General features: G+C 46.0%; 1 protein-coding gene across 3 annotated transcripts in view; it reads left to right on the top strand.

The window, feature by feature from the left end:
* INSC (INSC spindle orientation adaptor protein) overlaps positions 1–13847 on the top strand; it is a gene marked incomplete at its 5' end in the record, with an annotated part of 92671 nt that extends 78824 nt beyond the window's left edge. For all 3 annotated transcript variants that reach the window (XM_079789416.1, XM_079789415.1, XM_079789414.1), the window contains 4 exons: positions 2526–2592; positions 4715–4870; positions 6732–6808; positions 13335–13847. In XM_079789416.1, the coding sequence (XP_079645542.1) occupies positions 2526–2592; positions 4715–4870; positions 6732–6808; positions 13335–13463 (429 nt within the window). In that variant the 3' untranslated portion in view covers positions 13464–13847. The remainder of the gene's footprint in view (positions 1–2525; positions 2593–4714; positions 4871–6731; positions 6809–13334) is intronic.
* Between the last annotated feature and the right edge of the window lie 593 nt (positions 13848–14440).

Below are 14440 nucleotides of genomic sequence, written 5' to 3'. Positions count from 1 at the left end.
GCAATAAGATTGTTATAGCAGCAACAGAAATCTAATACACCTTCATTAACGAAGGCACAGAAGGTTAAGAAATGTGGCCAAGGTCACATGGAAAATGATGACAGAGCCGAGACTCGGAACTAGTCTGATCCTTTGCGCAGCCACTACACTTCATAGCTTCTCGCCTAGGGCTGCCCCAGAGGCCGGTGTCCTCTCTGTTCACCAGTAACCACACAGGGAACCGTGCCTTTTTGCTCGGGGGGAATGGAACTTAATTGAAAATCACCAGACAGGATGGAAGTAGCCTGGGCCAGGGGAAACTACCTGCCTGGCTCCTGCACTCTGTCCCCTGACACCATCACCACTTGGTACACAACAAGGTGAACCAGTTGTGCCTAAAATCCCAGCCCTGGGCTCCACTGTGCAAAGAAACCTGGATCCCCCTTCCCCTCTACATGGCGATGCATGTAAGGATGTTTTAAAAGGGGGACTCAAAGCAGGGCCTAATTGGCATTTATTCAAATTGTGCTTAATTGAATACGTTATCTGCACCTCGAAAACCACATGGGGTACAGGCTCTGTAAAGAGGAAGTAATTTTCATTAACACAATCTAAAACACCTACCTAATAATTGCCATGTGTTGAACCTGATGCTGCAGACAAAGGTTTCTTATTCTGTTTAAAATTTTGTCCTTGCTCCCTCATTTCCTCCGTTCCTCCATCCCTCCCTTCCCTGTTGGATCTGTATGTCAAACATGGGTCTATTCAGAGAGGCCAGGCTGGTGGTGGCTGGAGGGTAGCGGCCACTGTGTAGCCGGAGCAGGGGTCCTGCTCTCAGCCACTACGGACAGCTCAGAGAAAGCCAATAGCCTTGTCTCCTTCCCCAGAAGACTGCGCACCCTGTGCTTCCTGGGGAACCTTCCACTTTTAACTACATCTTCTACCCATATTTTTCCTCAAACTCCTTCCACTTAGCCCACAAACACTATCTTAAAAGGGGGGGGGGGGAGGGCGCGGGCAGGGAAGGGCTTCCAAGGACTAACTCTCCTTTGGTCACATTATCTTTCTAAAATGCAAACAGGAGCTTGTCACCCGCTTCCCAAAACGTCTGGTGGGGCAGACTTGCCTTGGGATCAGCTCTTGGGTGATTCTTCGGTCTCTCCCCTTGCAACCCCTCCTGGTCATGCTTACCTCGCCCCACCCCTGCCCAGATCTGAGCTGGAAGGGCTGTAGGCACGGGGGCCACAGCACCATAAGATGAGTACCAATGTCTGTGTAATGGGGAAGTGGGGAGATAGATATTCTATTAACATGGCAAACTTACTTTCTGTTGAAAAGAGATTTGTTACATACATTTGTTATCCAGAGTAATATGCCAATATTGAGCCAATTAAAATCTTGCTAACACTCTTTCTTGGCAAATGCCACATTACTACCTAGTAATAGTCGAGTTTCAGGTTTTAAGCTGCCTAAACGGTCCTCAGGAGACCGCCAGCTGCCACCTGAGAGCGGGGCACGACCTGCAGTTATACTGCGCCCCAAGCTTTGGAGAAACCTTTCAGCAGAGATAGGCCTGCACCGGTGAGAAACCCTATCTCATTTTATGTCACTACTTATTGTAACCACCACATGAAAGGGTTGTCTGTTTGCATGGACGTGGTTGGATAGTCATTTTGCCGTTTATGTCAGGAGCGGTGTCGTGGGTGGTACCTGAGTTAAAAGGTGCCAGGTGGTGAACATTTTCCAGTGGTATTTTGGCACCCTGTCCAGGTTGGGGGTCTGCAGGGGTCCCTTGGTGGTGCACTCCTTAATCCAGTTTTGCGCTGTGAGTTCTCTCTGCAACCTTGACTAGGCCGGGGGTGGACATTGGTGAGGCTGTTGGCTGCCCAGCCCGCGAGGTTGTAACCACGGCTCACGGTCCACCTGATGCCAGCACCCCTTTACTATAGGCAGGGCCCTCAGCGATGCCCAGCAAGCAAGGCCTGCAGGCCCAGACCTGCAAAGTGTAGCTGAGCATGACCTTTCTCATCAGATTCCCCAGAATACCTGATACTTGGGGTGGAATGCTGCTTTCTATCCCACTCATGTTCTCTAACTTGACCTTAGTCTCCGTTGATTTCAAGTTGAAAGTAGGTGGGGTTCAGGATCAGGGCAAAGAGCTAGGATGGAGTGAGCCTAATCCAGGGCAGGGGATAGCCAGGAACTTGCCAGTTCTGTCTGCATTTCAGGGTCTGGGACCAGAAGGATCCCGTAGAAAGATGATGGGACCCGCTCTTGGCTCAGGTGACATTGTTCTCTCCAGTGGAGTCCTGGGTTCCACCTCAGGGTCACGTGCTGATGAACAGGCATCCAGGCACTGGAGAAGCACACCTGGGTGGCAGGAGCCCCCGGGGCCAAAAGAAAATACCCTGGAAGTATGGGCCAGGTGTGCAGGAAGGAGTCACAGGCTAAAGGAAAGCTTTGTAGCCCCTGGCTCAGCTGCTTGTAGGGCGCACCTTTTGGCTCAGGTGTGCCCACTTTCTTAGCTTCTCAATCCTCTTTTCCAGATTGTGACAATCTTGGCAAACATGTCTGTCCTGGAGCAGTGCGCCTCGGACATCATTCAGGAGAACGGTATGCGTTTTCAGCGCGTGCATGTTGTGTGGGTGATGTGGCCATACAGAACTGCGGGCCTTTGTGTTTGTGTGAAGGCTAAGTGGAGGCAAGTGCATTTGTACATGTAGGTCTCCACAACTGCATGGGCGTGTATATGTGTGCTTGTGTGTGCAGCTGGGCCAATGTGTAACTGTTTGCTTGCCTTCATGAGGCTTCAATTCCAGTGGGAGACAGTGAACAGGAGATAGAGAAGGTCAGATGATGGTAGTGACATGAGGAAGATAAAGGGGGTAAGGGGTAAGGTAGACAGACCCAAGGGAGGAGGGTGGCAGTTGCTATTTTCACTAGGATGGTAAAGAGAAGACAAAGATTTCATTATGATCCAAAAAGTAAAAATCCATTCCTACCAAAGGATGTATTCCAATTTTCAATCATTCTGATCTGATTGGCTTTGGCCTCAGTAGAATGCTGAAGAGCCTGAGGAGTGGGGAGCAGGTCAGGGCAGCCGGATCCCTCAACACCTCACCTGAGAGCATTGCTTTCGCACTTTCTCCCCCTCCCACCTTGTTCTGGGTGTGTCACCAAGGTCCATGTGAAGTGGGCCAGGTTTCAGTGCCTGGGTCCTGTAGAAAGATGATGGGACCCCCATCACCTGGGAACAAAGTGGTGAGGGCTTCCTGTGACTGGAAAATAAGGCAGCAATTAGCAACGGGTTGGAAACCAGAGATGCTAATGAGCCCACCAGTTGCTTCTGCTCTTGCTAAACCCCCTTTTCCCAGGTTGCCCTGTGGTTTAAACAAACATACACGTTCCACCCACCCCATTACTCTATTACTAATGGAAAACATCATTTTGTGTTCATTCTATGTGATGAGCTAATAATGAAAATCTTTCCTGAACCAGTTGGGAAGCTGGGAGCCCAAGGGGTGTCATTGTGGCCTATTCCTTCAGTACTTGGAGCCTTAAGTTCAGCTGGTCAGCAGGAGTGTAATGCAGAGGCCCGTGGATTTGGGATTGGATGATCTGGCATCTGTAGAGGGTTTTATGGTTCATAAAGGGCTATGGATGGGCTCAAGCAGTCAATAGTTATAGAGATCTACTGTGTGCCTGGCATTGTGCTAAACAAATAAACACAGACATCAATAAATCCTTGCCTTTGTCCTGGAGGAGATCACAGTCTAGAAAGAGAGGCCAATTTGATAAGAGTGACAACGTGACAAAAGTGTGACATCCACAATAAGACAATGCAGTGGAGGGAGGGTAACATAGCAGCTGATACCATAAAAACTGGAAACAGCTCTACTATTTACTAGCTGTATGACCTCTGGGCTTCCATCTGCAAAATGGGTACAATAGTAACACCTACCTCATAGGGCTGATGGGAGGAGAGCATGTTAGAAGTGTACCTGGCACAGAATGAGCACTATGCCAAGGGTATCTGCTCTTTCAGGAAACAGTGGCAGTCCCCATGGCCCAGTTGAGGAGAGTTTGATGAAGAGACTATTTACCAAAGTGGGGCAGCACCTGAGGGATCCACAGTAATGATGACACAGACAGTAGGCCTCCTGGGCTGGACAGGGCAGGCCCTGTTGCACAGGTTGGACTTTGAAAGGGGTCCTCTTCCCAGGGTGCACTTGACTCTGATGTCTTTTGCCCTGCAGTCTGGTGCTGTCATCTCTGTCCTGTCCCAAATTATGTATGATATTGGTGATGGGGTGGTGGGAGGTCAGATAACTGCATGACCCTGAAAAGACACTTCACTTCTCTCTGGGCCTCAAAGGGAATGATACTAATACCAAATTCAAGACGACTGGAGGTTTTAGGGGATCATGTACTTACTATGCATTTGGCACGGTGTCAGACATGTAGTCATAAAGCTCAGTAATAGCATTTAAAAAGTAAAAAAGAATGTCCTCCAGAGGTTCTTTCCAAGTACAGTGACTTGGTTCATGGAACCAGAGACACCCCCAGGGCAGAAGGAGTAGAAGAGGTGGCCTTGTCTAGCTTCCTTCCAGTGCGTGATATCCCCTCAGTCATTCTGACAGCCTCTACTCCAGCCCTGCAGCTATCCATCCAGCAGGCTCCAAGGAGAAGGCTCCCCACTGAGATGGGTGCCAACTATTCATTGCCTTTTGTCCAGGGGTCCAGCTTATCATGGGCATGCTGTCTGAGAAGCCAAGATCTGGGACCCCTGCTGAGGTGGCAGCCTGCGAGCGAGTCCAGCAGAAGGCTGCAGTGACCCTGGCCCGTCTCAGCCGAGACCCAGACGTGGCACGGGAGGCAGTGCAGCTGAGCTGTAAGTGGTACTGGCTGTAGCAGGAATGGAGTTGGGGGTTGGGGGAGCAGCCTCGATTTCACGGTGGCAACAGAGGGCTGGCTGGGGTGAGCCCCACTCTCTGGGTGCTGGGAAATGCTGGCATGGAGGCCCGGGGTGCAGCCCCTAGTCTAGCTTGTAATTTGGGGCTGAAGCAAGACCGAGGAAGGGCCTAGGGAGGTTTTAATTGGCCAGAACAATGACTCACCTGCAGACTTCCTGTTAATCAGGACTCCATTTCTTCATCCAACTAGTGCATTTCCTCATTCAGTTATTCACTTACTCATTTATGTACTCCTTTGTTCATTCACTCATTAATTCATCCTTTTGCTTATTCATTCATTAGCACATTTATTACTTTATTTATTCACCATTAACTCATTTATTAATTTACTCATTAAATCACTCATTCCTTCAGTTAGTCACTTATTTACCAAACAAATGCTGGGCTCTGTTCTGAGTGCTAGGGATATAACATCAACTGTAGCATTGTCCTGACCACAGGCACTTACACACCTATGGCGTGGCAGGTGTGAAAAGAAACATTTGCACTTGAATGTCATAGAGCAATGCTCAAAGCATGTCCATAGCACATTTGCTACACAAGGGAAGTAGCCCACATTCATCTGGGTGGGTCAGAGAATATTTTAGCAAGGAGGTGAGTCATCAGCTGTGGTTTGAGGAGTTATCCTGGTGTTAAGGTTGAGAAAGGACTCTCCAGATAGAAACAGTATCATGTCTGTCCTCCAGGTACAACAAGGTTGGCAAGAGGTGACCCAGAATGTGTCACATACCTTTTATCACTATGTTATAATGAGGTGGTTTTTTAAGTTTGAAGAAAGTCAGTTTGCACTGAAAAGCAGTTATTTATTTAACTTTTCTTCTCTAAAGGCCTAGGCCAGTGGTAGGCAAACTGCGGCTCGTGAGCCACATGCGGCTCTTTGGCACAAAATACCATGTACCCTAATTAAGTTAATAACAATGTAGCTACCTATATAGTTTAAGTTTAAAAAATTTGGCTCTCAAAAGAAATTTCAATCGTACTGTTGATATTTGGCTCTGTTGACTAATGAGTTTGCCGACCACTGGCCTAGGCAACATTAACCTACTCAATCTGTATTTTTCTACAGTTTCAGCTACAATATATACTTTTTCTTTTTTAAAAAATATGTTTTTTTTTAAATTGATTTTTTAGAGAGAGAGAAAGGGAGAGGGATAGAGAGGTAGAAACATCAATGAGAGAGAAACATCGATAGTCTGCCTCCTGCATGCCCCCTACTGGGGATTGAGCCCACAACCCGTACATGTACCCTGACTGAGAATCAAACTGGTGACCTCCTGGTGCATGGGGCGAGGCTCAATCCACTGAGCGACACCAGCTGGGCATCAACATCTTTTCTGATAGACAATTGAGAAATGAAAGGTGCTGACAGTTCCACTGATAAAGATGTAAACACTAAATGTGGCTCTGGTAAAATCAGAGGTACCTCCACAGAAGTAGCTCTTCAGAGAGACCTGTACCACCTTGGCTACAGTTTTAACCAAGTTCAGTCCCAGCCAGGGTTCTGGCACTTAGGGGTTTGGTTTTGACACCTCAGCCCATCCTGGCCCTGACAAGGGTCTGGTCACACCTGAGGAAGCAGGTCTCCACCATGAGCTCCTCCAGGTGGGTTCACTCTCTTTCCCCGGCTGATTGATGGGCTGAGAGGGGTCCTGGGAACCACCTGCTTCCACAGGCCCCACGTGGAGAGCTGAGAGAGAGAGAGAGTGGAGCACCCCTGGCTCAGGCCTGGCCAGGCTGGTCCCCACCCAAGGCTTGAGGTTTTCCATGTGTTTCACGCAGGTATGTCCCGCCTCATTGAGCTCTGCCGATCGCCCTCGGAGAGGAACAGCAGCGATGCCGTGCTGGTGGCCTGCCTGGTGAGTTCTCAGTCTTTCCCCATCTTTCCCGCTGGTCAGGGTAGCTGGCTATGCCATGGTTGGCTTGCATAAGCCACGAAACTTCTCTGGGCTTCACCTTTTCTCTTTAAAATGGTGATAAGAGTAATACTTGTTCACTTAATTCATGAAATTGTGAAGAAAATGATATGAGGTCATGTATGTGAAAGATGGGAGGCTGGGGAACCACAAACCTTTAGGTTCTAGGGAATCTGAACAATGATCAAGACTGAGTGGCTGGCATCGGGATGCTAGGTGGTGTTAGTGATGTCACTGTGCCTGATGTACGTGGGAGCTAGGGTATGGATGTCCCCTGCCTCTTCCAAACTGGCATAGTGAGAAAGCTTCCCTCCCCTCCTTGGAAGGAAGCATTGTGGTTTCCTTCTCTCTTTTTTGGAACAGGACTGGAGGCAATAGGATGGGACAGAGAATATTATTCAGCCAGCCACCAGGACCTTCACCTGAACCAAGCAAGTGCATCCTGGGAAGTTCCCACCCGACTTCTCCTTGCTGCTTGGGTCTCTCATTAATTCATCCTGTAACACCAGATGGGGAATGTATGCTTTGTCTCTGAACTCCTCCCTGATGGAGTGTAACAGATCCCAAAGCAGAGCAGCTTCCAGTTGGAAGCATGAAGGAGCAGGGAAGCCATTGGATAAATAGACCCATTTAGCTTCCAGATCCTTGATTGGTCCTCAAAAGATGCAAGGGAGAAGGGATGAATTTAGAGATCCTTCAAGCTCTTTCGCAGTAAAGCCCCCTCTCACCAATCTTGTTTTAACTGAGTTCATCTCATTTCTGGGAGCTCCTGATGGGCACTGTAGGGTAGCAACCGCAGGGCCTTACAGTCAGACACACCTGTCTTGGTTTTGCCATTAATGAGCTGTGTGACATTGGGTAGGTCATTAAATGCTATACATTTTATTCAATAAATATTTACTGAGTGATTCTATCTGAAAATGCACTCTTCTAGGCTATGAGGATATAGCTGTGAAAAAACAGAAAAAAAATCTATGCTGTCATGGGGCTTTTATTCTGGTACATGTAGAACAACCTTAATCTTTCTTGCACCTTGGTGATCTGGTGAAGCTTATGGACCCCTTGTCAGAATGATGTTTTAAACATATACAATAAAATATGAATTTGTGCACATTGAGAGGTAATTAATTAGAAGAAATATTTTAATATCGCTATTTGCCCTTTCTCTATAATAGAAGTGTCAACCAAATTCACAATCGATAATGACAGATGGAAACACATGCATGCGATTGGTGCCAGCAAGAGCTTTATATATATCGCACCTGTGCTAGTCAACTTAGCCTTTTATAGATATAGAATAAACTTGCTTAATTAGACCTGCTTTCTGATGTAGCTAAGCTTTTTCCAGCCCAGTGAGGTACCCCAACTTCTCTTTCAGGTAATTGTCAGCAATACAGCAGTAAATATCAACACGAAGCAGATTATTATTGTAGATCATGCAGGGAGAACAAAGGGTAAAATATTTAACTGCAGCAGTGTTTGATGATATTTTGCGCAGTGAGAAACCTGAAGTCATTTTCAAGGTCCACCATTTCTTACTTCTTTTCAGTCGGGTCAAGTTTCTAAGCTTTCTAAATCTCCATTTTCTGGCTAATGAAAAGAAAATAGGATTCCATGGAGTCTCCTATCTACCTACTCCAGGACTTCTGTGAGGATCAAATGAGATGAGACATGGGAAAATGCTTCACAGACATTTGGTTACAGTGTAAAGTGTTTCCACCTTGGCTATAAAGCAAGTTGTGTTCATGGGCTGAAGAAATTGCAAGGAGGCTAGTCGCTAGGGAGAGGAAGCCAGGTGTTACTATGTGATGTCATTACCTGGACAGACATTTAGCATATTTGCCTTTTGTATATATATATATATATATATATATATATATATATATATATATATATAATTATAGAGTATTTAGACATGTGTACTTTTAACTAATAACTTAAATAAGATTGAGCAGTGAATCTAATAAGCATTGTAACCTGCCTAGCAACGTGCATCAATGGTATTTGAAGCTACCTACCACAATTGTGAGATATGAAAGTTCCTGGGATTTCTACTGGTGAACAAATCTCAGGGCTTGCTGAGACTTCATGGTTTGTTGCTACATCCACAATAGAAGGAAAGGCTAAGTTTCGATTAGAGATTAGTGAATGTCAAGATGTGATTTTCTGGGTTCATAGAGTTTCTTAATTCTGCCGAGTCTAGTGAGTCAAATGGAGAAGATTAATACCTGGCAAACATAATAATTGCTCCCAACTCCCATTATCTTCACAACTCAGGCATCTAGCAACTGCTTGACACTAACCAGGCCCTGAGGAAGTGTTGGGAACCTATAAAGCTCCATTCAGATACATGGGCTTGCTGTGATTCCTTTTTCATTTATGCCATTAGTTTGAAGAAGAGCACACAGAAAGGCTTAGCCACTACCTTCAATCTCCTAAAGGGGTTTCCAGTAGAAAAGGGATTACATTTCTCCTTGTGGACAAGTTGCTGGATGCAGAGGGGAGCCCCTCTCTTCCTAATTCACCCTCCATCTGGCTGCTTGGCTAATTTTCCTCATGACAGTTTACAACCATGACACTCCATGACCAATCCTTTCATGGTCCCCGTTATCTACAGCCTGCTGTCCATGTGGTTCAGCCCTTCACAGTGGGAATCCCACCCACCCTAGGCTCTGGAGGCCTCCCACTGCCTCCAGGCCCCGTCCTCCTGGCTAGGCCAGAGTGCTATGAGCCGCCCGACACCACCCTTGTCCCTTGGCCCAAGCAGATACCCTTTCTACAGCTCTGCCAGCACCTCCTTCAAGGCTTAGATCAAAACACCTCTCCTCCAGGCAGCTTCCTGGGAGCTCTCCATGCTCAAGATAGGAGCAACAGCATGCACCTGGGCCTGCCTGCTCGGATTTTGTTTTCCCCGGTAGGAGGCAGGTTGAGCTCTCTGGTGTTCTGGGTGCTATAAAGGGAGGCTCTTAAGAATTCAAACACAGGCCAGCCTGATGCTGAAGACCTTGACTTCTGACCACACCATCTTGTCTCCAGCCATGCTTTCTCCCCCAGGCCTTCTGGTCCTGGTCTTGTCACCTGGGCTCATGAGGGGATTTGAATTTCTCCCCTTCTAGCCTGGGGCCTTCTTGTGGCCGGGATCCTTTTCCGGTTCTTTGTTTCTCCATAGGACTTTGGGTTTGGTGACTGTTTTTGGCTTGGCTGAGGAACTGATAGACTTGCCCACCCTCAGCACCCCCTGTTGGTGAGTGTTTGTGGTTTGGCTGCCAGAAGGGCCTCCCTATTTGAGTGCTGCCCCCCTGGCTGGTGAGACGGAGTTACTAGGTGCCTTGCCTGGTGGGTGGAGTTGGAGACTGCCTCTCCTGCCGGTCCTCAAGGTGTTCTTTCCAGCTTTACAGGCTCCTTTCAGGGGGATGGCAGACATTTCAATCACTGTTTCCCACATCTGCGAAAGGGGCAGCACAGATTGTCTCCTGCAAACAGGCTTGATTTTTTCCTTAATGAAGCAGCTGTCAGTGGGCTGCTGGGCTTGTTAAATACTTACGTGTTTTCAGACTGTCTGGGAATGAGATCCTGAGGTGACTGGTTGTTAACTCTCTGAGGAAAGAGGAAAGCAGAGGCTGAGAGAGAAAGGCTTTGGAAGGGTCCTTTAAGCCCCCAGGGGCTTTCTCAGGTCCTTTAAGTCCCTGGGCCCTGAGGAGACAGTGCTCCCAGATGGTTTGGGTTCATGCCCTGTATACTTTCTAGGGACCCTGGGTATCTATTTGCTTTTGTGTTTTTTCAGGTCTGTTTCTAGTTCTCTCTCTTGTGTTTTGGTTTTGCTTTTCTTTCCTTCTAGAGCAGTGGTTCTCAACCTTTCTAATGCCGCGACCCTTTAATACAGTTCCTCATGTTGTGGTAACCCCCAACCATAACATTATTTTTGTTGCTACTTCATAACTGTAATTTTGCTACTGTTAATGAATCGTAATGTAAATATCTGTGTTTTCCGATGGTCTTAGGCGACCCACAGGTTGAGAACCGCTGCTGTGGAGCCTAAGACCATCGGAAAACACAGATATTTATATTACGATTCATTAACAGTAGCAAAATTACAGTTATGAAGTAGCAACGAAAATAATTTTATGGTTGGGGGTCACCACAACATGAGGAACTGTATTAAAGGGTCGTGGCATTAGAAAGGTTGAGAACCACTGATCTAGAGGTTGCCTCCGCTCTTAGAGGTTTTTCTCTCTCTCCTTTCCCTTTCTTTCTTTTTATTCCCCCTAGAACTCTCTCTCCTCTTCTTCCTGACTCCTTATCTCTTCCTACCTCTCTCCTGTGCTTCCTGCCCCAGGGTGTGCTCTCTTTCTTTTTCTTTCTTTTCTTTTCTTCTTCTTTTTTTTTTTTTTGTCATCACTCGTCCTCTTTCCATCTCCCTTTCATGCATGGTTTCATTTTTTTTTCATCAGTTCATCTCTGTCTCTCTGTTTTAATATTACCTTTTGTTACTTTTTTTTCTGTTGTCTCCTTTTCTCTGTCTCTGCTACTTTCTTCTATCTTATTTTTCTCTGTGTGGGTTTATTTTCTCTCTTTGTCTAGTTTTTCTTCCTTTTTTCTTTTTGCTTTATTTTTATCCTTGTTGATGTAAAATACATCGATGGTCTCACCTCTTCTGCTGAAGATCCTGGCTTGTTTTCACTGTGATAACTCAAGGGTAATGGGGTTATTTCTCTTTGTTGGATCAAGAGCAATCAGAAAGTGTTATGGAATCAGCCTGTCTAGCCCTTAGGGAATCATACCCCAGGGCAAATAGGACACACTAATAAGAGACAGTCTCCTGAAGCCTCCTTCCTGCCACTAGTGTCTCAGACCCTGTCCCTGTGCACAGAGGCACATGCCCCTCTTAACCCAGTGAACATGGCAGAGCCTGTTAGTCCCACAGCCAACTAAAGCCATCCTCTCCTTCCACCGACTTGGTGATTTCTCAGCCATAGGTTACCTCTCATGTCTAGGTAATAAGTTCTATGCCCGCCTTAAACGCAATATAAACTAGTGTCCTGGGCTTGCCGTATCCTGCTGTGTGTGTAGGTATGAGAGCGCTGGAGTTGAACTTCTGTGTGATCTCAGGAAGGCCACTTTCTCTCTCTGAGCCTTAGTGTCCTTATTTCCAAATTGGGGATCACGATACTTACCTTGCAGTATCCTGTAAGGATTAAATGAAGCACTAGGTTCTTCCTTTTTTGCTTCTTCTGCCACTCCAGATATTGCCCTCTGTCTTTGTTTCCCAGGGGAAGGACATCCTTAAGCTCCCACCTTGTTTCCTGATGTGTACAGGTTCTAGAAGAGGGAAGGAATTCGTATTTATTGAGCACTTAGTATGCATTACTTCAGCTCCCTGATAAAGAGGTCTATATAGATGCACCACTCACATGTGCAGCTTCAGGTAGTTTTAGCAGTAGACTCAATTTTAAAGCACTTTATTTGATCCCTTTTCTCAGCAAACATTTATTGAGTCCCATGCCAGCCCCTGTTCTACCTGCTGTAGATAGAGAAAAAACAAAACAAAACTAAAAACCCCAAAAAACAAACAAACAGTCTGTACCCTTGATGAGCTCAGAGTGTAGTGTGGGAGATACACACTTAAAAGACAATTGCAGTCATGTATGAGAAGGTTAAGATCAGTGCAGGGACTGTGCATGCACAGGGGAGGGAGGAACTGTCTCTGCTTTAAGGAATCAGCGGAGGCTTCTTAGAGGAGATGGCAGTGGGACAGGCCATGAAGGATGAATGCAACTCCTGGCTAGAAAAGAGTGGGGAGCGACTTCATGTCATAGAGCGGAGCTGAGGAAAGGCACGTGGGTGTGAAACAGGATAGCATACTCAGGAAAGTGAAACTCTCAGTTTGTGAAGATCTGAGCAGTGATTTCATTCTGCTTGCACCTATCTTTCCTGTTCATCCACATCTTAGTGGCAGAATCTTCACCTCCTTCAACTTTATGAGCTTCCTTCCTCTTTCTTTATTTCTTCCCTCCTTCTCATCTCTTAATGCTTTGCTCAGAACATAGCTGAATGTATGGATAAGTGAATAGCCCTTGCCATTCTAAGGTTCCTCTAAGGATCTGGAAGCATCTACTAAGCACTAAGTTGACCAGATCCCTAAAATGACGGATATTGAAAACAACCAGGTTCCTAGGATGGCTGAAAAACCAAGATGGCAAGACTATTATTAAGATCATGAAGACTTTCAGATGACATCCACCATGGTGACCAAGGTGCAAATGAAACCAGGGGACCAAGTGATACGATTGCTATGATGATCAGGTGACCAAAAGAACCAGATGACTAAAGGTGTTAAGGTGACAATCAGCTCAAATTACCTGGTAAACAAGCCACTTCCTGAAATGCATCTCTCTGGGAGTTGAAGGAAATACATGCACCTGAGCGGAGCCCAGTCCGACTCGTGTCATCTCTTCTGTTTTCTTCCCAGGCTGCTCTGCGTAGATTGGCCGGGGTCTGTCCTGAAGGCCTCCAGGACTCCGACTTCCAGCAACTGGTCCAGCCCCGGCTTGTGGACTCTTTCTTACTCTGCAGCAACATGGAGGAGAGTTTTGTGTAGCGAGTGTGGGAGAGGAAAGGCATTTGGCCCCATTCTCTTGCCCCTCTGAGTACACACCTGTGAACACACCTGAGTACACACCAGCCCCCTCACCTCATTATTTATACTTAATTTATTTTTTACATGAAGTGGACATAGGGCTAAATATTCTAGCAACATCATCAGGCAGTCTGTGTTCCTTGGGAGTCTTTTTTGTTTTTATTTTTTGACTTCTGTGACTTTTCAGTTGCAGATGTTGAAATGCATAATGGCTAATATGACAGATTGTCATGGGTGATTTCACTTCATCTTGCTTTCTATACTCTCACTATATAATCTTGCCTCATTTTTTAAAACTTGGCAACCAAAGTATTATAACTACCTAGAATTTTTTTAAAAAGTGGATTTGCTCTTTCTAAAATATTTTAAATGAAATTCATAGTTGGACAGAACATACTAGAAGGAAACTTTTATCCTTTAATAAATGAAATCATACTAAATTTGTCTTGGATTTTTCTGAATAAATTATGCCTTAGACTAACTTCTTGCTTCCCAAGGTTTTATGCCACAAAAATTTCCCACTGTTAAAACTGCATAGAGCGTTGTATTTTTTTCATAAGTACATAAATGGGTAAAGTTCTAAGTTAGTGGGAAATAAAAAATATTTCCAAAGTCTCTAGAAACTCAGTTTCCCTTAACTTCTTCGCTTTTGTGTAACCTTGTGGTGAATAGTACTTCTTCAAAAGTATACTTGAAAGTAGTGGTGTGCTGGATGATGCAACCTTTGCGGCAGGGTTCAGGATCTAAAGGAGGGGCCAACGTACAAATGAAAATGCTATACAAGAAATATGAGTTTAGAAGGCATTGGGGGCCAGGTGGAGCCTCTTTCTTGAAGAGACACACTGAAACTGGGTCCCGTCTGCTTTTATTCAGTTTTAGATACACATCTTGCCCTCAGTCAAGCCCAGCAAACAGGTAGCAGACAGACCATCTCTAAG

Source organism: Cnephaeus nilssonii (genome assembly GCF_951640355.1).
Source record: "Cnephaeus nilssonii genome assembly, chromosome: 13".
NCBI classification, from domain to species: domain Eukaryota; kingdom Metazoa; phylum Chordata; class Mammalia; order Chiroptera; family Vespertilionidae; genus Cnephaeus; species Cnephaeus nilssonii.
This window is presented reverse-complemented; position numbering and strand designations above follow the sequence as displayed.